The sequence below is a fragment of the Heteronotia binoei genome, chromosome 11 (assembly GCF_032191835.1).
Source record: "Heteronotia binoei isolate CCM8104 ecotype False Entrance Well chromosome 11, APGP_CSIRO_Hbin_v1, whole genome shotgun sequence".
Lineage (NCBI taxonomy): Eukaryota > Metazoa > Chordata > Lepidosauria > Squamata > Gekkonidae > Heteronotia > Heteronotia binoei.
In genome coordinates, this window is record NC_083233.1 from 81,778,887 (window position 1) to 81,797,466 (window position 18,580).

Below are 18,580 nucleotides of genomic sequence, written 5' to 3' on the forward strand. Positions count from 1 at the left end.
TTTCCAGAATTGTACTTTAATGAACCCAAGGAAGAAGGGAAGTTCACACTTCACATTGTGTACAAAACAAAAAAACTCGGAACAGGCCAAAAAAAATTCAGAAAATTAAACGGCCAAGGTATTTTTTTTAAAGTACAGATGCTCACGAAACAAAACACTGAATGGTCTACTAAAGCGGGGCATCCAAGCTCGTAGAGGAGATTTCTTCCAAGCATTGTGTCGAACAAAGCTTAAAAATAACTGGCATGTCATTTAGAAATACACTATATATATATATATATTATATAGATATATAAAAAAACATACCAACTTCAGTAAATCGTCGATCCAGTTTCATTACAAACGCCCATCTCGGGACCCCAGTACTAAAATAGGCCATTATGGTTACACTATTTATAACAACTTTATACAGAAGGAGGTGGAGACAGCCACAGTTGGGGGGGGGGGCGGTCTGGGTATAAAGGGCTGGATCCTGCTAATCGATTCCACTGAAACGGAGTGCCTTCCCCCAGCACAAAAAGCATTGCCCTACACCAGGGTGATCTCCCTTTGCCAGAAGGGGTGGGATTCTGTGAGTCACAGCAATAACCTTTCCTGTTAAAGTCTTCTTTTCTTAAGAAGATTTTTAAAGAACAAAGGGCCTCAATTACACCCCAACCTCCAAGGTGTGTTCTTTCCACGTAACCCTCAATATGAGGGAGCACTTTGAGATTTAAAGCCGTTGGACCGGATTCTGCCTTCTTCCCACCCCCCCACCCCCCGCCCCCAAAACCATAACACCCAACACACCCTATCCCTCGCTCTCGCTATTTCAACAGCTCTGTGCTGTGTTGAGCTCGGCAGATGCAGCGGTCCAGAGGGGAAGAAGTCTGGGGTTGGGGGTTGTACCTTTCCGGCAGCAGATCGCGCGCGCCCCCGCCAGCCCAAGGCGACTCATTTGTTCAGAAGCATCCGGGCAAAGTCGGCGTTAGACATCTTTTTGGGTTCCTCTGAGGAGAGGGGTGGGATCCCGGGTGGGTCCTGGGCCATTCCGTTGGCTGCCTTGGCGGGGGGGTTGTTCTGGCGCTGCAAAGCACGGGGCACCATCGAAAGCTGGGTCCTGCCTTTCCCGCGGCTTCGGAAAGAACAAACACCGCACAGCTAACGTTACAAACAGAATGTTGCACGAGGAAACAGAAAAGAATGAAGCTCTGCCATTCAAATTCTATACCATAAGAAGAATGCAGCTCTGCCATTCAAATTTTATACCACAAAAGCAGAATTCAGTAACCTGTATGGCCAGGGGTGTCGAACATGCAGCCTGGGGGCCATATCAGGCCTGCAAGCAACTCACTGTCCTCCGCTTCCTTCTTCCTCTTGCTTCCTTATGCATCACCACTTGTTCAATCACACAGGAGCTACACAGCAAAGCTCCTCCCTTGGGGAGGAAGTGGGGGAAGGAGAGCTGGCTTTGCCAGGCTCTCTCAATTGCACAGCAGAGCTACTGTGAGCCAAGCCTCTCTTCCTTTTGTTGGCTGAGGCTCAGCAAACCAGCGACATGGATTAGGCTGAGTGTGTGCATGTTCTGACCTGGCGTTACATTTTATGACACACATGGCCAGGCCCAACAAGGTCAAGATCCGGCCCTCATAGCAAATGGGTTCGACACCCCTGCGTATGCCTTCCTCGGGTTTCGATAAGCATGAGGAAGCACAAATAGCGAGCGGGGACCAGAAGCACCCCACAGACACACACCAGCTCAAAATCTTGCTGTCCCCACCTTAGTCTGAACACTTTCTCCCCAGAAGTCTAAGAACATTTTCACAGCTACAAGGTCCAGTAACTTGATTTCTCAATGACTTTTCCCAGCCATAATCCTGTGCTTTCAAAATATCTAGGAAGTTCAAGGCCTCCAGTTAATGAGTTTTTGTTTGGAAGGAAACAGGGGTGGAATTCTAGCAGGAGCTCCTTCGCATGTCAGGCCACACACCTCTATGTAGCCAATCCTCCAAAAGCTTACAAGGCTTTTTTGTAAGCTCTCGGAGGACTGGCTACATCGGGGGAGGGGTGGCCTAATATGCAAAAGAGCTCCTGCTAGAATCCCACCCCTGGAAGGAAGCACCTCTCCAGTACAGCCATGCCTCTGCGCGGGAAGTCTTTATACCCACGAGAACTGCCCCTTCAACTTTGGACGTTTTGTCCTCCCCGAGGAACTTCTGCTCTGCTCCCACTCCTTTCAACGAGAGTCCAAAGTGCCCCCAGAATACCCAGCACTTCCTGATGCAGGCAAGATGACCCCTGGGCAGGGCATGAGGCTCCCCACCCCCCCCCCTCCACACACGCAGGCGGCCCTCAGACGACTCACCTGCCGTAGACCTGCCGTGGGATGGGTGCCTGGGACGCTCTCCCCGCAGCCTCGGACCGCTCAGGGAATCTTCGGGCAGGCGGGTTGCTGATGGCCACCTTAATCACTTGGTCCTTGATGGTCAGGCCGTCCATCTTCAGCACCGCTTGGGACGCCTGCGCTTCGTTCTCAAACTCCACATAGGCCAAGCCCTGAGAGGGGAAAAAAAGATGCTGCGCAACTTAGCGGGTGCCAATTTAGAGAAGGCCTTCATCCTTTCTCATAGTATTCCCCTTACTAGGCACAGGTGCACAGCAAACAAAGGCAGGGCTATTGATAAATGATGCAGAGCCCCCCAAGAAGGGTTCTCGCTCCCCTCTGTGCCAACCCACCCTTTAACGTCAATGGTGCCGTCGAAAGGACAGACGTGTCCAAAAGGAGCCCAACAAAAAGCCCTCTTGCCAGAGTGCCCGGAGTCCCTGTGGCGCAGGACCTTGCCCGTGAACGTACCTTGGGTTTCCCCGCTCGGTTGGTGACCAGCCGGATCTCCTTCACGTTCCCGTGGGCCTTGCACGCTTCCTCCAGCTCCTCTTTCGTACAGGAGAAGGGCAGGCCGGAGATGAAGAGCTTGTGTTTCTCCAGGGCACTGCTGTACTTGAACACCTGCAGGGAACAGAAACGGCTCTTTCCCTTCATGCTCCTACAAGCTGAGGCCAGAGATCGGTATGACGTTGGCTCAGGCAGAAGGTCTCTCCTGTGGAGATGGTGTCTCCTTGAAGCACAAAGCGGCCACTCATCTCGCACAGCCGCTTCACACGGGTAAAAGGAGAGGCTGCATGAGTGCCGAGTTCCGGAGAGGGGCTTCAGCTTTGCCCTCTCTGCAGTCAGGTCAAGCCTCGCACCCCAGCTAGACATGCGGGATTTCACCTTTCCCAGTTAAACAACAGAAGCTTCTCTTTGTGCACAATCCTCTCTGCATCGAGGGCACCGAACGGCAAAAGCATCTGCTTTGTGGGAACAGAAGGCGAGCTGCTACGCAGACCGTGGACTGAGAACGGGAGGTTGCTCTGGACCAGGGTGTCGAACCCATTTGTTACGAGGGCCAGATCTGACATAAATGAGACCTTGTTGGGCTGGGCCATGTCAGGTTGGGCCAGGCCATGTGTATGCCTATTTAAAATTAGGTTCCAGAGATATAAGAGCCCCGTGGCGCGGAGGGGTCAAGCTGCAGTACTGCAGTCCTAAGCTCTGCTCACGACCGGAGTTCGATCCCCGGCGGAAGCTGGGTTCAGGTAGCTGGCTCGAGGTTGACTCAGCCTTCCATCCTCCCGAGGTCGGTCAAATGAGTACCCAGCTTGCTGAGGGGAAAGCATAGATGACTGGGGAAGGCAATGGCAAACCACCCCATAAAAAGTCTGCCGTGAAAACGTGAAAGCAACGTCACCCCAGAGTCGGAAATGACTGGTGCTTGCACAGGGGACCTTTCCTTCCTGCAAAGATATAAACTTTATAAAGGACACAAACACAAATATTTTTTAAAAACCCTTAAAACAAGTTAAAATGTTAGCACTCATTGGTCTTAAAGGAGCTTTCTTTGTATTTCTACTTTGCGATCCAGGGAATGGGGCAAAGGAAGCTGTGGCTCTTTTCTTCCTTCTCCAGGGGAACAGGAGGGGGAGGAGCCTCAGCCAATAGTAGGGAGAGGCATGGCTCAGTAGCTCTGCTGTGCAATTGAGAGAGCCTGGAAAAACAAGCTCTGCCTTTCCCCATTCTTCCCCAATGGAGGAGCCTCAGCTAATGGAGAAAATAGAGGCTTTGAGCCGCAGCTCCTGTGTAATTGAGCAAGCCGTGACGCAGAAGGAAGCAAGAGAAAGGGAGAAGGAAGCAGGTGACAGCCAGTTGCTTGGGGGTCTAACAGGAGCCCTCCGGGGGCTTGATTCGGCCTCTGGGCCGCATGTTTGACTCCCCTGCTCTAGACTGCAGAAAAGGTCTGCTTCCCCCCGCCCCATTACCTGCATCAGTCTGGCAGGTGCTGCTTAGAGTGTGAACCGCTCAAGGCCACAGACCCACCTAAGCTCACCCACATCTCCTGCTAAGCCCTTGGGCCAGCAGGGGATCATAATCTGAACCAAGCTATGATAATCACAGGAAAAGCCCTCCCCACACACACACACACACTTAAACCAATGCTCCTATGGGAGGAGCTGTGGATCAGCGGAAGAGCCTCTGCTTTGCATCCAGAAGGTCCCAGGTTCAATTCCTAGCATTCCCAAGGGCCGGGGCAGCTGGTGACATGAAAGCCTTCAGCCTGAGACCCTGGTTAGCTGCCACTAGTCTGAGTAGACAAGACTGATGTCGGTGGATCACCGACACAATTCAGTATAAGGCAACTTCCTGTGTGTGTTCTGGGGCAGAAACTTGTACCTGCTTCCTTCCAAAACCCTTGACTAGCAATCGCGTTATGGGGGGGGGGGGGCTGGGGGCCTTGACAATCCCAATTCCTGTACCTTGACATCAGGGTTCTTGGCCTTGTCGATGCAAGGAGACACAAACATGGGCCTCCCTTCGACGGGTCTGCGGTCCAGGCTGAGGGCTTGCAGAGCTGCCTTCTCGTCCTTGAACTCAACGTAACAGTAGCCCCGAAAAGCCCCCTTGTTGCTGAAGACGGGACGGATTTCTGCAACCTCCCCACAGCTCTCAAAGAGCACTCGCAGCTTCACCTCCGGCTCCGCCATGATGTAAGAGAGGTTGCTGACAAAGACTGTGACGTTCTCTTTCTCTTTGTTGTGAAGGATTCTGGGGGGTTCCTTCCATTTGGGAGCCGCTGCTGCTGCTGCTGCCGCCTCACTGGGGCTAGGGACTGCTTTTGAGGACGCGCCACGCCCAAAGAGCCCCATTTCCATCTCCATGTCTTCTGCCTCGTCCTCTTCCGGCATATCTCTGCCTCCCTTTTGCCGCTTGCTGGGCTGCTCCGCTGGCGGAAGGAAAGTCAGTGAGCTGAAAACTTCCCCGTGAACGCAGAAGATGATACTGGATTTATATCCCGCCCTCCACTCCGAATCTCAGAGCGGCTCACAATCTCCTTTCCCTTCCTCCCCCACAACAGACACCCTGTGAGGTGGGTGGGGCTGAGAGGGCTCTCACAGCAGCTGCCCTTTCAAGGACAGCTCTTGCCAGAGAAGACTGCAGATTTATACCCCCCCCCTCTCTCTGAATCAGAGACTCAGAGGAGCTTACAATCTCCTATATCTTCTCCCCCCACAACAGACACCATGTGAGCAATGTTCCCTCTAAGCTGCAGAGTCTTGTGAGCAAAAATTCTACTTTGTGAGCTACTGGCATTCAAGTGAGCTACTGCATAAATTAGTGTGCTTTGGGGTCATCCTTTCCTGAGCTAGGATAAAAATGTGTGAGCTGGAGGATAAAAATCTGTGAGCTAGCTCACACTAACTCAGCTTAGAGGGAACACTGCCTGTAAGGTGGATGGGGCTGAGAGAGCTCTCACAACAGCTGCCCTTTCAAGGACAACCTCTGCCAGAGCTCTGGCTAACCCAAGGCCATTCCAGCAGGTGCAAGTGAAGGAGTGGGGAATCAAACCTGGTTCTCCCAGATAAGAGAGCTCTGGCTGACCCAAGACCATTCCAGCAGGTGCAAGTGGAGGAGTGGGGAATCCAACCCGGTTCTCCCAGATAAGAGAGCTCTGGCTGACCCAAGACCATTCCAGCAGGTGCAAGTGGAGGAGTGGGGAATCCAATTCGGTTCTCCCAGATAAGAGTCCGCACACTTCACCACCACACCAAACTAACATACAGACATTTGCAGCATGCTTACCTGAGAAGTCAACTAGGCACCAGAGCCTACCATTCTCCTTTGCCCTCTGGATGGGCAGCTGAAGCTGGAGCAAAGTTAGCAGGGCCAGGAGCCCAAGACCTCACCACCCGGCTTTCCCCTCTGCCTGTCCCATCCTATCCTACAAAGGGAACCACAGAACCCCAATGTATTTTCTCCCAGACACCCTTAAAGGCTGGTGTGGTGGGGGCAGGAGGAAGATGCTCCAGGCCTCCCAGGAAGGAGAAACCCCAGGGCCACACAGGGGCAGGCCCCGTGACTCTCAACAGGAGACGACTAACAGCCATCTCACCTGGACAGGATGATCCACCAAGTGACAAAACTTGTTCAAATAATGAACTTTGGATTTTTTTGCAAAGATGCTGGTTGCCTCACTGTTGCCTGGAGAGCCAGTGTGGCGTAGTGGTTAAGTGCGCGGACTCTTATCTGGGACAACCGGGTTTGATTCCCCACTCCTCCACTTGCACCTCTTGGAATGGCCTTGGGTCAGCCAGAGCTCTCTTATCCGGGAGAACCGGGTTTGATTCCCCACTCCTCCACTTGCAGCTGCTGGAATGGCCTTGGGTCAGCCAGAGCTCTCTTATCCGGGAGAACCGGGTTTGATTCCCCACTCCTCCACTTGCAGCTGCTGGAATGGCCTTGGGTCAGCCAGAGCTCTTGCAGGAGTTGTCCTTGAAAGGGCAGCTGCTGTGAGAGCTCTCTCAGCCCCACCCACCTCACAGGCAGTGTTCTCTCTAAGCTGAGTTAGCATGAGCTAGCTCACACGTTTTTAGCCTCCAGCTCACACACTTTTGTCTTAGCTCAGGAAGGATGGCCCCAAAGCACACTAATTTATGCAGTAGCTCACAACTTTAATGCCAGTAGCTCGAAAAGTAAAATTTTTGCTCACCAGACTCTGCAGCTTAGAGGAAACATTGCTCACAGGGTGTCTGTTGTGGGGAGAGAAGATATAGGAGACTGTAAAATGCTCTGAGTCTCTGATTCAGAGAGAAGGGCGGGGTATAAATCTGCAGCCTGCCTGCCTTCCTTCCTTCCTTCCTTCCTTCCTTCCTTCCTTCCTTCCTTCCTTCCATGCAATCCCAAGCAATACTCCCTCTAAGTTGTGGGGTCTATTGAGCAAAAATTCTGCCTTCCTGAACTACTGGAATTAAAGCTGTGAGCTACTGCATAAATTAAGTTTGCTATGGGGCCATTTTTCCTGAGCGAAGACAAAAACATATGAGCAAGAAGCTAAAAAACTGTGAGCTAGCTCACACTAATTCAGCTTGGAGAAACGTCGACTGTGGGGTGACATGATAGAGGTTTACAAGATTATGCATGGGATGGAGAAAGTAGAGAGGGGAATGGATAAGCATCTGGAGCAGAGGTCCATCAGTGGCTACTAGCCACAGCTTATCGTTGGAACTCTCTGTCTGGGGCAAGTGATGCTCTTGGTGCTTGCGGGGGCACAGTGGGAGGGCTTCTAGTGTCCTGGTTCCACTGGTGGACCTCTTGATGTCACTTGGGGGTTTTTTTGCCACTGTGTGATACAGTGTTGGACTGAATGGGCCATTGGCCTGATCCAACAGGGCTTCTCTTAGGTTCTTATGTGACACAGAGTGTTGGACTGGATGGGCCATTGGCCTGATCCAACAGGGCTTCTCTTATGTTCTTATGTGACACAGAGTGATGGACTGGATGGGCCATTGGCCTGATCCAACAGGGCTTCTCTTAGGTTCTTATGTGACACAGAGTGTTGGACTGGATGGGCCATTGGCCTGATCCAACAGGGCTTCTCTTAGGTTCTTATGTGACACAGAGTGTTGGACTGGATGGGCCATTGGCCTGATCCAACAGGGCTTCTCTTAGGTTCTTATGTGACACAGAGTGTTGGACTGAATGGGCCATTGGCCTGATCCAACAGGGCTTCTCTTAGGTTCTTATGTGACACAGAGTGTTGGACTGGATGGGCCATTGGCCTGATCCAACAGGGCTTCTCTTATGTTCTTATGTGACACAGAGTGATGGACTGGATGGGCCATTGGCCTGATCCAACAGGGCTTCTCTTAGGTTCTTATGTGACACAGAGTGTTGGAGTGGATGGGCCATTGGCCTGATCCAACATGGCTTCTCTTATGTTCTTATGTGACACAGAGTGTTGGAGTGGATGGGCCATTGGCCTGATCCAACATGGCTTCTCTTATGTTCTTATGTGACACAGAGTGTTGGACTGGATGGGCCATTGGCCTGATCCAACAGGGCTTCTCTTAGGTTCTTATGTGACACAGAGTGTTGGACTGGATGGGCCATTGGCCTGATCCAACAGGGCTTCTCTTATGTTCTTATGTGACACAGAGTGTTGGACTGGATGGGCCATTGGCCTGATCCAACAGGGCTTCTCTTAGGTTCTTATGTGACACAGAGTGTTGGACTGGATGGGCCATTGGCCTGATCCAACAGGGCTTCTCTTATGTTCTTATGTGACACAGAGTGTTGGGCTGGATGGGCCATTGGCCTGATCCAACATGGCTTCTCTTATGTTCTTATGTGACACAGAGTGTTGGAGTGGATGGGCCATTGGCCTGATCCAACATGGCTTCTCTTATGTTCTTATGTGACACAGAGTGTTGGAGTGGATGGGCCATTGGCCTGATCCAACATGGCTTCTCTTATGTTCTTATGTGACACAGAGTGTTGGAGTGGATGGGCCATTAGCCTGATCCAACATGGCTTCTCTTCTGTTCTTATAGAGGGAACACAGATCCCAAGCATGTTTGCTCAGAAGTAAGCGCTTATTTCCCAGCAAACATGGTCAGGATTCCAGATGCCAACTCAAGCCCCCATTCCTTATCCCAGCCAAAAGAGGAGCAAAGGGTAGAGCAGTTCTTTTGGGCAGGCCAATGACAGGGAGGGGCTGAGGTTAGTTGGAGAGGCTACCTGCTCAAACAGAGTCCATACCTTCCTCCTCCTGCCCCCACTCCCCATCGCCATCTTCGTCCACTTTGCGCTTGTCTCCAGCCTTGGGCTTCTTGGACTTTTTGGCCGCTCTTTTCTCCGCCCGAGACTGCTTCCGCTGCTCGGTTCTCTCTTCTTCCTGTTTAGCGAGGGCAGCCTCCTTCTCAGCAGCCTGGAAAGTGAGGCACAAACCAAAAAGAATGTCCATGTCCCCAACAGAAGCAGAAATCTTCTGCTACCCTGGAATGGAGGGGGGAGGACCCCAGTGGGGTAGAGGGACAAAGGAAGGGATGTGGAGTCCAGTGGGAGGAGGAGGAAGACCGTAGATTTATACCCCGGTCTTCTCTCTGAATCAGAGACTCAGAGTGCCTTACAATCACCTATATCTTCTCCCCCCACAACAGACACCCTGTGAGGTGGGTGGGGCTGAGAGGACTCTCACTGCAGCTGCCCTTTCAAGGACAACTCCTGCGAGAGCTCCGGCTGGCCCAAGGCCATTCAAGCAGGAGCAAGTGGAGGAGTGGGGAATCAAACCCGATTCTCCCAGATAAGAGTCCGCGCCCTTAATCACTACACCAAACTGGCTCTCAAGAACAGACGGAACGCCAGAAACCAGAATCGAGGCTCGCCCCACTGACCATCTTACGCAAAGTCTAGGTTTGCAGCCCTCGGTACACTTCTCATGCCACAAGGAACACTGGGGGAGAGGTCTTCAGAAGGCCCCCCTCCAACTGCAGAACCCCCAAGCAATTCCTGGGAGGCTTGTTCTTGTTGGGCTCAGCAAGAGATGGAGGCACATATGCATGTGAGAGAAAGGATGTCAGTCAAGGAGGACCTGGAGAATGCCCTTGCAACAGCTCTCTGGGGCAAGGCAATTACCACTATGTGGTAAACAAGCTGGGACCACGGAGGTACAGATGCAAAATAAACCACCATAAAAAACCTCATAAGAACAGAAGAGAAGCCCTGTTGGATCAGGCCAATGGCCCCTCCAGTCCAACACTCTGTCACATAAGAACATGAGAGAAGCCATGTTGGATCAGGCCAGTGGCCCATCCAGTCCAACACTCTGTGTCACACAGTGGCCAATATATGTGTGTGTGTGTGTATATATATACACACACACATATACATACATATATACACACATATATACTGTGGCTAATAGCCACTGATGAACCTCTGCTCCATATTTTTATCCAATCTGCTCTTAAAGCTGGCTATGCTTGTAGCTGCCACCACCTCCTGTGGCAGTGAATTCCACATGTTAATCACCCTTTGGGTGAAGGACTTCCTTTTATCCGTTCTAACCCGACTGCTCAGCAATTTCGTCGAATGCCCACGAGTTCTTGTGTTGTGAGAAAGGGAGAAAAGTACTTCTTTCTCTACTTTCTCCATCCCACGCATAATCTTGTAAACCTCTATCATGTCACCCCGCAGTCGACATTTCTCCAAGCTAGAGCCCCAAGCGTTTTAACCTTTCTTCATAGGGAAAGTGTTCCAAGCCTGTAATCATTCTAGTTGCCCTTTTCTGCACTTTTTCCAATGCTATAATATCCTTTCTGAGGTGCGGTGACCAGAATTGTACACAGTATTCCAAATGAGACAACACCATCGATTTATACAGGGGCATTATATTGGCTTTGTTTTCAATTCCCTTCCTAATAATTCCCAGCCTTTTTTATTGCAACCGCACACTGTCTTGACATTTTCAGTGAGTTTTCTACTACGACCCCAGCAGTCCAATATCATTTCGAGTCCTGGGACCGTCTTCTCAGTTGGTTGATTCAGTAGGCAAGTGGTGCCTGTTTATTATGATCTTGTTGTATAACAAAACGTGTAACGTTTCTTCTTAGTTTCCTGGTTCTTTTCAGTCACAGTTTCACAGAAAAATGTGAATGTGAAAAGAGTCAGGGAAATAAGAAGAAACGTTATACACTTTGTCATGCAACGAGTTCATAACAGAAAGGCACTGCTTGCCTGCTGAATCGACCAACTGAGAAGACGGTCCCAGGAGGAGGAAGAGTCTTCAGACTCGAAACGATATCGGACCGGGTTTTTTTTTAATGTCGTCGGGCTCTCAGCACAACCAATAGTCATTTGGACACTGTTCCACGGCACAGTACGAACAGCGTGTGCTTTGTATTTCGGAGGGATTTTGTGCTTTGAATTACATATGACCAGGGCTCTTTTTCTAGCAGGAGCTCTTCTGCCTATTAGGCCACGCCCCCTGATGTAGCCAATCCTCCAAGAGCTTAGAGCAGGGGTAGCCAACGGCAGCTCTCCAGATGTTTTTTGCCTACAACTCCCATCAGCCCCAGCCAGCATGGCCGATGGCTGGGGCTGATGGGAGTTGTAGGCAAAAACATCTGGAGAGCTACCGTTGGCCACCCCTGGCTTAGAGAGTTCTTAGTACAGGGCCTACTGTAAGCTCCAGGAGGATTGGCTACATTGGGGGGGGGGAGGGTGGCCTAATATGCAGAGGAGCTCCTGCTAGAAAAAGAGCCCTGCATATAACTATTGTTGTTTACCACTGTGAGGCTTTATTACTAGTAAGTGCCTGAAAGTGTGATATGTAAAATCTTCCGTAGCACGGAGAGGTTTCTTATGGTGGTTTATTTTGCAAGACAGACTATGGCAGGCTTTGCCCGCTCATTACCACAGAGCGGCTCCTCCAGCAGTCTGCCTAGGAACTGGCGGGGCAGAGGACAGAGGGAGCTCCTTCTTTGGCTGCCTCCCCAAATCAAAATGTGGGAGAGAGCTTGCAAACCCAACAAGCAGCAGCCCCCATGCGAGAAACAGACGGAAGGACCCCTGCTCAGGGAGCGACCTCTAGGCCAGGATGTGTCAAAAAGAAGCGGACCCCAGCAGCTGCGCCCACCTTGGCTCTCTGCTCGTTCACTCGCGCAAGTCGGTTCTCGATTTTCTGAACAGCGGCATCCCAGTCTTCTAAAGTGCCTGAACGAGAGAGGGAGAGACCAAAGAGAAGATGATTCCCTGTCCGGGTTCCCAAGCTCCTTCAAGAGTCACAGTGGAGTCATCATAACTGCCCCAAAACGGCAACTGCGTAAGCAAGTCAGAACGCTGCAGGACACCGGGACACAATCCAACACACGCCTGTTTCCATACAGCTATGCGATTGCGGAAGAAAAGAAGTAGAAAATATTGAGCGTGTTCTGTATTGTGATTATTACTCTGACATTCGTGTTAAGTATTTAGAGCAGTTGTTAGTGGATTTAACAGGCCAATCCGATAACTATAGATCTCTTTTTCTTCTTTCCTCAGAAAACACCGTAACTATTGAAATGGGGGCGATTTCTTTGTATCTGGCTTCAAAAAGGCATGATTTGCTTTAATTGTATTAAGTACTCCTTATCTCCTGTATACTTCTTAGTGTATAGTGCCATTGAAGGTTGTTGTCGGCTGGGTTAGTCCAAAACACAACAGCCTTCTGCCTTTTAATTTAAAAGAAGAGCTTCTAGTCCCTGTCAAGACTGAAATCTGGAGTACGGCTGCATCAAAAAAAGCCTGAAAAAGTGACTTGGGGGTGGGGAGGGACAGCACAGCCAATCCAGCAACCTTCAACCCGCCGTAGCTGAGCTGAAGGAAAAAGTCTGTGTTATTTGCTAAGAAAATATTATATGCTGATTCTAAGAACAGAGGAGCAATCTGGTCACAGTCCTGAAAAGTATGGCAAAAGTGCCCAAGCATCTTCAGGGGCTCCAACAAACGGCTCAGGTGACTGGAAAATGTTTGGACAGAGAAACTCTTTCAAGCCCCAGTCTGTTGTTGAGGGAACCACAGCCCCCCTCCAAGCAGAAGGTTCACAGGCTGGGGCTGCCGCCGCATCCGGACTTACAGTTCCGCAGGGCCTGCAAGACCACCCTCTTCAGGCTAGCATATACGGACTGCTGAACAAGGCTGTTTAACTAAGGATCCACTAATGCGGTCCTAATCAAAGACTTATGCCGCTGGGTAAGCTGTATACACTGACAAAACTAGCGTCAAATACCATCGTCGCTGTCAGACTAAGCTATAAATTTTTAATTATACTGACTGGTTTTTAATGATGTTAAATTTAAAGTTTTATATTGTTAATTTAAAGTTTATATTTATTATTGTATTATTGTATGTATTTATTATTTATTATTGTATGTTTTATGAAATGCTGTTAGCCGCCCTGAGCCTGCCTAGGTGGGGAGGGCGGGATACAAATAAAATTTATTATTATTATTATTATTACAGGTGAAGACTTGAGACTCAGCTGTGCTTTGAAATGGTACAGCGCAGAGTATAAAGGATTCAAATGCATTCCGAGGGAAAGATCCCAGCCCCAGAAGGCCTCTTGCTTTTCCTGCCTCTAGGCTTCAATAAGCTCCACGCCACAAAAGCCACAGCCTCCAGAATTCCCCTTCTGGAATTTGGGACCAGCAAACCCTCTGGGCTGCCCAGGCATGTCCCAGCAGCCCAGACGCACGTGCTCCTCTTCCCTGCTGCCAGTCCACCACTGTCCCCTGCCCGGAAGGCCAGGCTGTATCAGCGGAGGGCTCTCAAAATGGCCTGCAGCCCAGGAGGGCGTCGCAGCAGCTTACCTTCAATTCTTTCTAGCGTGAGCAGCACCTCGCAGACATGCTCTGGGTAGTCGGTCGTGCACTGCACTGCCCGATGCAGGGCCTTTCTGCAGTGCTGTGTGTCGCCGTGTGCCCTGCGGCCAAAGAGTAAAACAAAGGAAGGGGGGGGGGGCTTTAGTGCTGCAGCACAGAATGCAACAGGCTTCCTATTTGAGCGACAGCCTCTTCAGCTGAGTGACACCCCCTTCTAAGCATGCTGGGACTTCAACTAACTTTGAAGGGTCTTTTCCACTACCGGCTGCAACAGCAGAAGGCTCCTGAAGCCAGGAGAAAGCAGCGCCGTCAGTGGAGCAGACCCAAGGGACCCAATCCGTTTTCTCCTTTAGCACTCAAAAAGGCCCCCACATTCCATGGACAGAGACGCCCCCGCTGGGGCCTCCGGAGCGGCACTTGCAAAATCTCTCACCGCTCCAAGCTGTAGTACTCCAGCCACATGTTGGCGTATTTGGCGTTCCCTTTCGTCATGATGCTGTCCCAGAGCTCTCGTGCCTTCTGCATGTTGTGACACAGGCGGGCCTGCAGAGAAGCCGGGAGAAAACCCACAGCTCAGAGACAGGGACCCTGGTTGTCATACATAAGGCCCGGGGTTCAGACCTGGGTCTCTTAAGTTCAAAGGTTGGCTGGTAGCAGCCGCTGAGAATGACCTTGACCTGGAGAGCCCCTGCCCGTTCAAACAGACCATCTGTGTGGGGTGGACCAACCCCTAATTCAGTAGAGAGCAGATTCATACAGGAGAGGACTGTGCCTGCATGGCGGGGTGGACTCTTTATAATCCCTAGTAGATTCATAAGAACATAAGAGAAGCCATGCTGGATCAGGCCAGTAGCCCATTGAGTCCAGTACTGTCACACAGCGGCCAAAACCCAGGGGCCATCGGGAGGCCTACCTGAAAGGCCACAACTCCAAAAGCCCTCCATCTGCCCCCCCCCAAAAAAACGCAAAGCATCACTGCCCTAAAAGTCATCAAGTCACCAAGCTGAGATTAAAGCCTAACAGAGCTTCAATGCATTTCTTAAAATACCTTCACAAAAAGAAACCTCTGCCTCTCCCCGAAATAAGGAAGCCAAAAGATACAGCAGCTGCTTGAACCTGCTGTGGGCTGTAGTGCCAGCATGTCACTGGGACAGCAGTACAGGTGAGCCAGATCCAGGAGAGTTTGATTCTTTGATTAAATGGATTAAAAAGCTGTTTGGGGTCAATATGTTTCATAAGAACCTAAGAGAAGCCATGTTGGATCAGGCCAATGGCCCCTCCAGTCCAAGACTCTGTGTCACAAAAGAACATAAGAGAAGCCCTGTTGGATGAGGCCAGTGGCCCATCCAGTCCAACACTCTGTGTCACAAAAGAACATAAGAGAAGCCATGTTGGATCAGGCCAGTGGCCCATCCAGTCCAACACTCTGTCACATAAGAACATAAGAGAAGCCATGTTGGATCAGGTCAGTGGCCCATCCAGTCCAACACTCTGTGTCACAAAAGAACACAAGAGAAGCCATGTTGGATCAGGCCAGTGGCCCATCCAGTCCAACACTCTGTGCCACATAAGAACATAAGAGAAGCCATGTTGGATCAGGCCAATGGCCCATCCAGTCCAACACTCTGAGTCACATAATGGCCAAAAAACCATGCGCCATCAGGAGGTCCATCAGTGGGGCCAGGACACTAGAAGTCCTCCCACAGTGTGCCCCCCCCCCCCTGCAAGCACCAAGAGTACAGAGCATCACTGCCCCAGACAGAGAGTTCCAAAAATATGCTGTGGCTAAGAGCCACTGATGGACCTCTGCTCCATATGCTTATCCAATCCCCTCTTGAAGAATATTAATTAGGGAATAGTGCTGTTTGCAGGTCCAAAAGCATTCCTGTCATGATCCTGGGCCTAGCGAGGCCTGCAGGCCCCAGGGAAGCCTGCTTAGGAGTACTGGGAAGAGCCTACATCCCCAAGGATCCCCTCTGTCCCTCTGATTGGGTAACGAGGGTTTTAGAGGGAAACAGGCCCAGAGAGGGGTGGGGCCTGGGAAGAGAATATATAAAGGCCAAGCCCAGGAAGTGAGTGTTCTTTTCCTAGGAGGCAGAGCTGAGAAAGGCTGCTGCAAAGAAGAGACCCTCGCCCTTAGAGGAAGGGTGCGTAGGCCCAGGTCTGACTGAGACAGTAGGGACTGTATAGAGAGATGCGTTAGGGGATTTCTTTATTTTCCCTTCACCCCTTTATTCTTCAATGCACCTTGTTTGTTTAGATTGCACTGAACTTCCCTCTTAAAAATAAAATCTTTTTGTTGCTGTCCACTCTGCCTCTTCATGCCTATTATTTGGCCTAAGCTAGAGGAGGCCTGAAGGGCTTGGGAGGGAACTCTGGGCCTTCTCAAGGGGAATCCTTAACCCAGAGTGGTGGCAGCACTTGGTAAGACACCCCCCCCCCGAGTCTCAACAATTCCCTAATTAATATTTCATAACTTGGTGCCTGCAAATGCAATGCGAGGACACCAAGAACTTCCTGTTACGAAGACAGAGGCCACTCATACTCCAATATCATGCAGACGGCCCTCTACTGCTATCTTACAGTCGCACTATCCGTTACGTTTAACAAACGACTTTTTCGCTGTTTTGTTTATAGCCAAGCTTTCTTTTGCACAAAAAAGCCCCACAGGCGTCCAGTGCAGAAAGCTCAAAGAGCGCATCTGGTGGAAGGGGCTCACACAGCCTTCCCCGTCCCCCTTCTCTTGCAGAGTGGCTGAGAGCAGCTGGGTCAGGCCGGTCAGCTGAAAGAACCTCCCACCCTCCTTGGCATGCTGGAAAAGGCCTCCCCGCTGACGGGAGGGACCACCCCGTTGTATGATGCTCTCTGGGTTTCAATGCAGACACCGTACCTCGATCCTTGCCCAGGTCTGCATTATGGTGCACGAAGGGTCCCCGCTCTCACTGAATCCTGCAGGGAAAGGAGACAGAGGTTAGACCCCCCCCCACAGATAGCAACAGGAGAGACAAGTTCTCTGGGCAACAGAAGGGCAGAGCATCCAGGCTGCCTCAAACAAAGCACTAAAGAAGATCCCGTGAAATCAGGCCCACCACATTGTGCGCGGCTGGTTTTGTTGTTCCCGAGAGGAGCGCCACTTACCTCTCAGGGCGGCCAGATGCTGTAGCTGGTGCCTCCCCTCAACCCTTTCCCCCTTCCCTCCCCATTTCCCACAGGCAGGTCTTCTGCAAAGAAGCCAGAGTTATCAAGCGCTTTCGCCGCCTTCCTGCACCGGGAGCAACAGCAAGGGGGGCAGACTTCCTTCGAAGCCCCCTGTTCAGGGGCAGTCTAGCTTTGAGAGCCGGGTGATGGGGCCAAGCTGTCGAGATTCCAGAAGAGCTCAGTGCAGGCCTAAGAGGCCTTTGAGGTCAGATTCTGCAGTGCTGCTCTAGCAGGGTGAGGAGACCAGACTGATTTGCTGCCTCCACTACCTGAAGAGGCCCCTTCAGCGGAAACCATTCCAGAAAGGGGAAGCCATTCCGGTTTAAGACTTCTGGTGCAAAAAGAGCTTCAGATTCATTTTCTACTATTTCAGTTCCGCATCTCCAGGGCACGTAAACACAAATCAAAGGCCCCAGCTTACGTTCTTCCACTTCTTGCTTCAGGTATTCCACAGCATGGGCAAACGCAGACCTCAGCTCCTCCAACTCTTTACTGGAGTCTGAAAGACATCACCCAACAGGTGTGTATTTGGGAGGGAGAGAGAACTGACAGAAAGAATGGGGAAAGAACACTTCACTTGCAAGGTCTGGCCACCGTGACCGCAGCAAAGAGAAGCAATTCCATGTTGTGAGAAAGCTCACTTCTGGTGTATAAAGAGCGAGAGCCACAGACAGACTCTGGGCCTTAAGAAAAGCCCTACTGGATCAGCCCCGTGGTCCACCCAGTCCAGCATCCTGCCCCATAGTGACCAACCAGTTTCTCTGGAGATCCACAAACAGGGCATAGAGGCCAAGACATCCCCTGATGTTCCCCCCAGTCATCAAGACCAGTAGCCTCCTTCTCTTGCAGTGGGCAACTCTCTGCTCTTACCAACGATTAAACAGAGCTGCAGCACAAGGGACAGGAAGAGAAGGACAAGCAGGGCAGCTGCTGGGCCTCTGGACCCTCCCGTGGCTTGACTCACCCCCCACATGCAACTTTAACCAGCTTTTGGCCTTCACCAGGCCCTCCTCAAGAGCCCTTTAGCAAAAGCCAAATGCCTCCAGGCTTCCCTGGCAAAGGCCAGGAATAAACTGGACTAGGTGGCCTCATTCTCACACACAGCAAGTGAGGGGAGAATCCTGTTCTTGGTCTGTAGCACTTGAGAATGCAAGAGGAGGCTCAGCATGCATGAACACTCCCTCAGTATAGAACAGGAGTGGCCAGCGGTAGCTCTCCAGACGTTTTTTGCTTACAACTCCCATCAGCCCCAGCCAGCATGGCCATGCTGGCTGGGGCTGATGGGAGTTGTAGGCAAAAACCATCTGAGGAGGAGAAGAAGATATTGGATTTATATCCCGCCCTCTACTCCGAAGAGTCTCAGAGCGGCTCACAATCTCCTTTACCTTCCTCCCCCACAACAGACACCCTGTGAGGTGGGTGGGGCTGGAGAGGGCTCTCCCAGCAGCTGCCCTTTCAAGGACAACCTCTGCCAGAGCTATGGCTGACCCAAGGCCATCCCAGCAGCTGCAAGTGGAGGAGTGGGGAATCAAACCCGGTTCTCCCAGATAAGAGTCCGCACACTTAACCACTACACCAAACTGGCTCTCTGGAGAGCTACCATTGGCCACCCCTGGTTTAGAAAGCTGGCTGTGAGGAGGAAGGAATCTAGTCTCACCTCCCCTGCTGTTAG

General features: G+C 51.2%; 1 protein-coding gene across 2 annotated transcripts in view; it reads right to left on the reverse strand.

Moving 5' to 3' along the window:
- Nucleotides 1-18,580, reverse strand: part of SART3 (spliceosome associated factor 3, U4/U6 recycling protein) — a 32,941-nt gene continuing 14,361 nt past the window's right edge. Inside the window, exons 10-19 of one of the 2 annotated variants that reach the window (XM_060249462.1) lie at nt 17,330-17,407; nt 16,601-16,659; nt 14,144-14,253; nt 13,699-13,811; nt 11,988-12,064; nt 9,110-9,278; nt 4,831-5,294; nt 2,834-2,986; nt 2,345-2,535; nt 1-1,114 (exon numbers count right to left, since the gene is read on the reverse strand). In XM_060249462.1, coding sequence (XP_060105445.1) covers nt 934-1,114; nt 2,345-2,535; nt 2,834-2,986; nt 4,831-5,294; nt 9,110-9,278; nt 11,988-12,064; nt 13,699-13,811; nt 14,144-14,253; nt 16,601-16,659; nt 17,330-17,407 — 1,595 coding nt within the window. In that variant the 3' untranslated portion in view covers nt 1-933. Of the gene's footprint in view, nt 1,115-2,344; nt 2,536-2,833; nt 2,987-4,830; nt 5,298-9,109; nt 9,279-11,987; nt 12,065-13,698; nt 13,812-14,143; nt 14,254-16,600; nt 16,660-17,329; nt 17,408-18,580 lie in introns of both variants that reach the window. The other variant, XM_060249461.1, reaches the window with a different exon arrangement.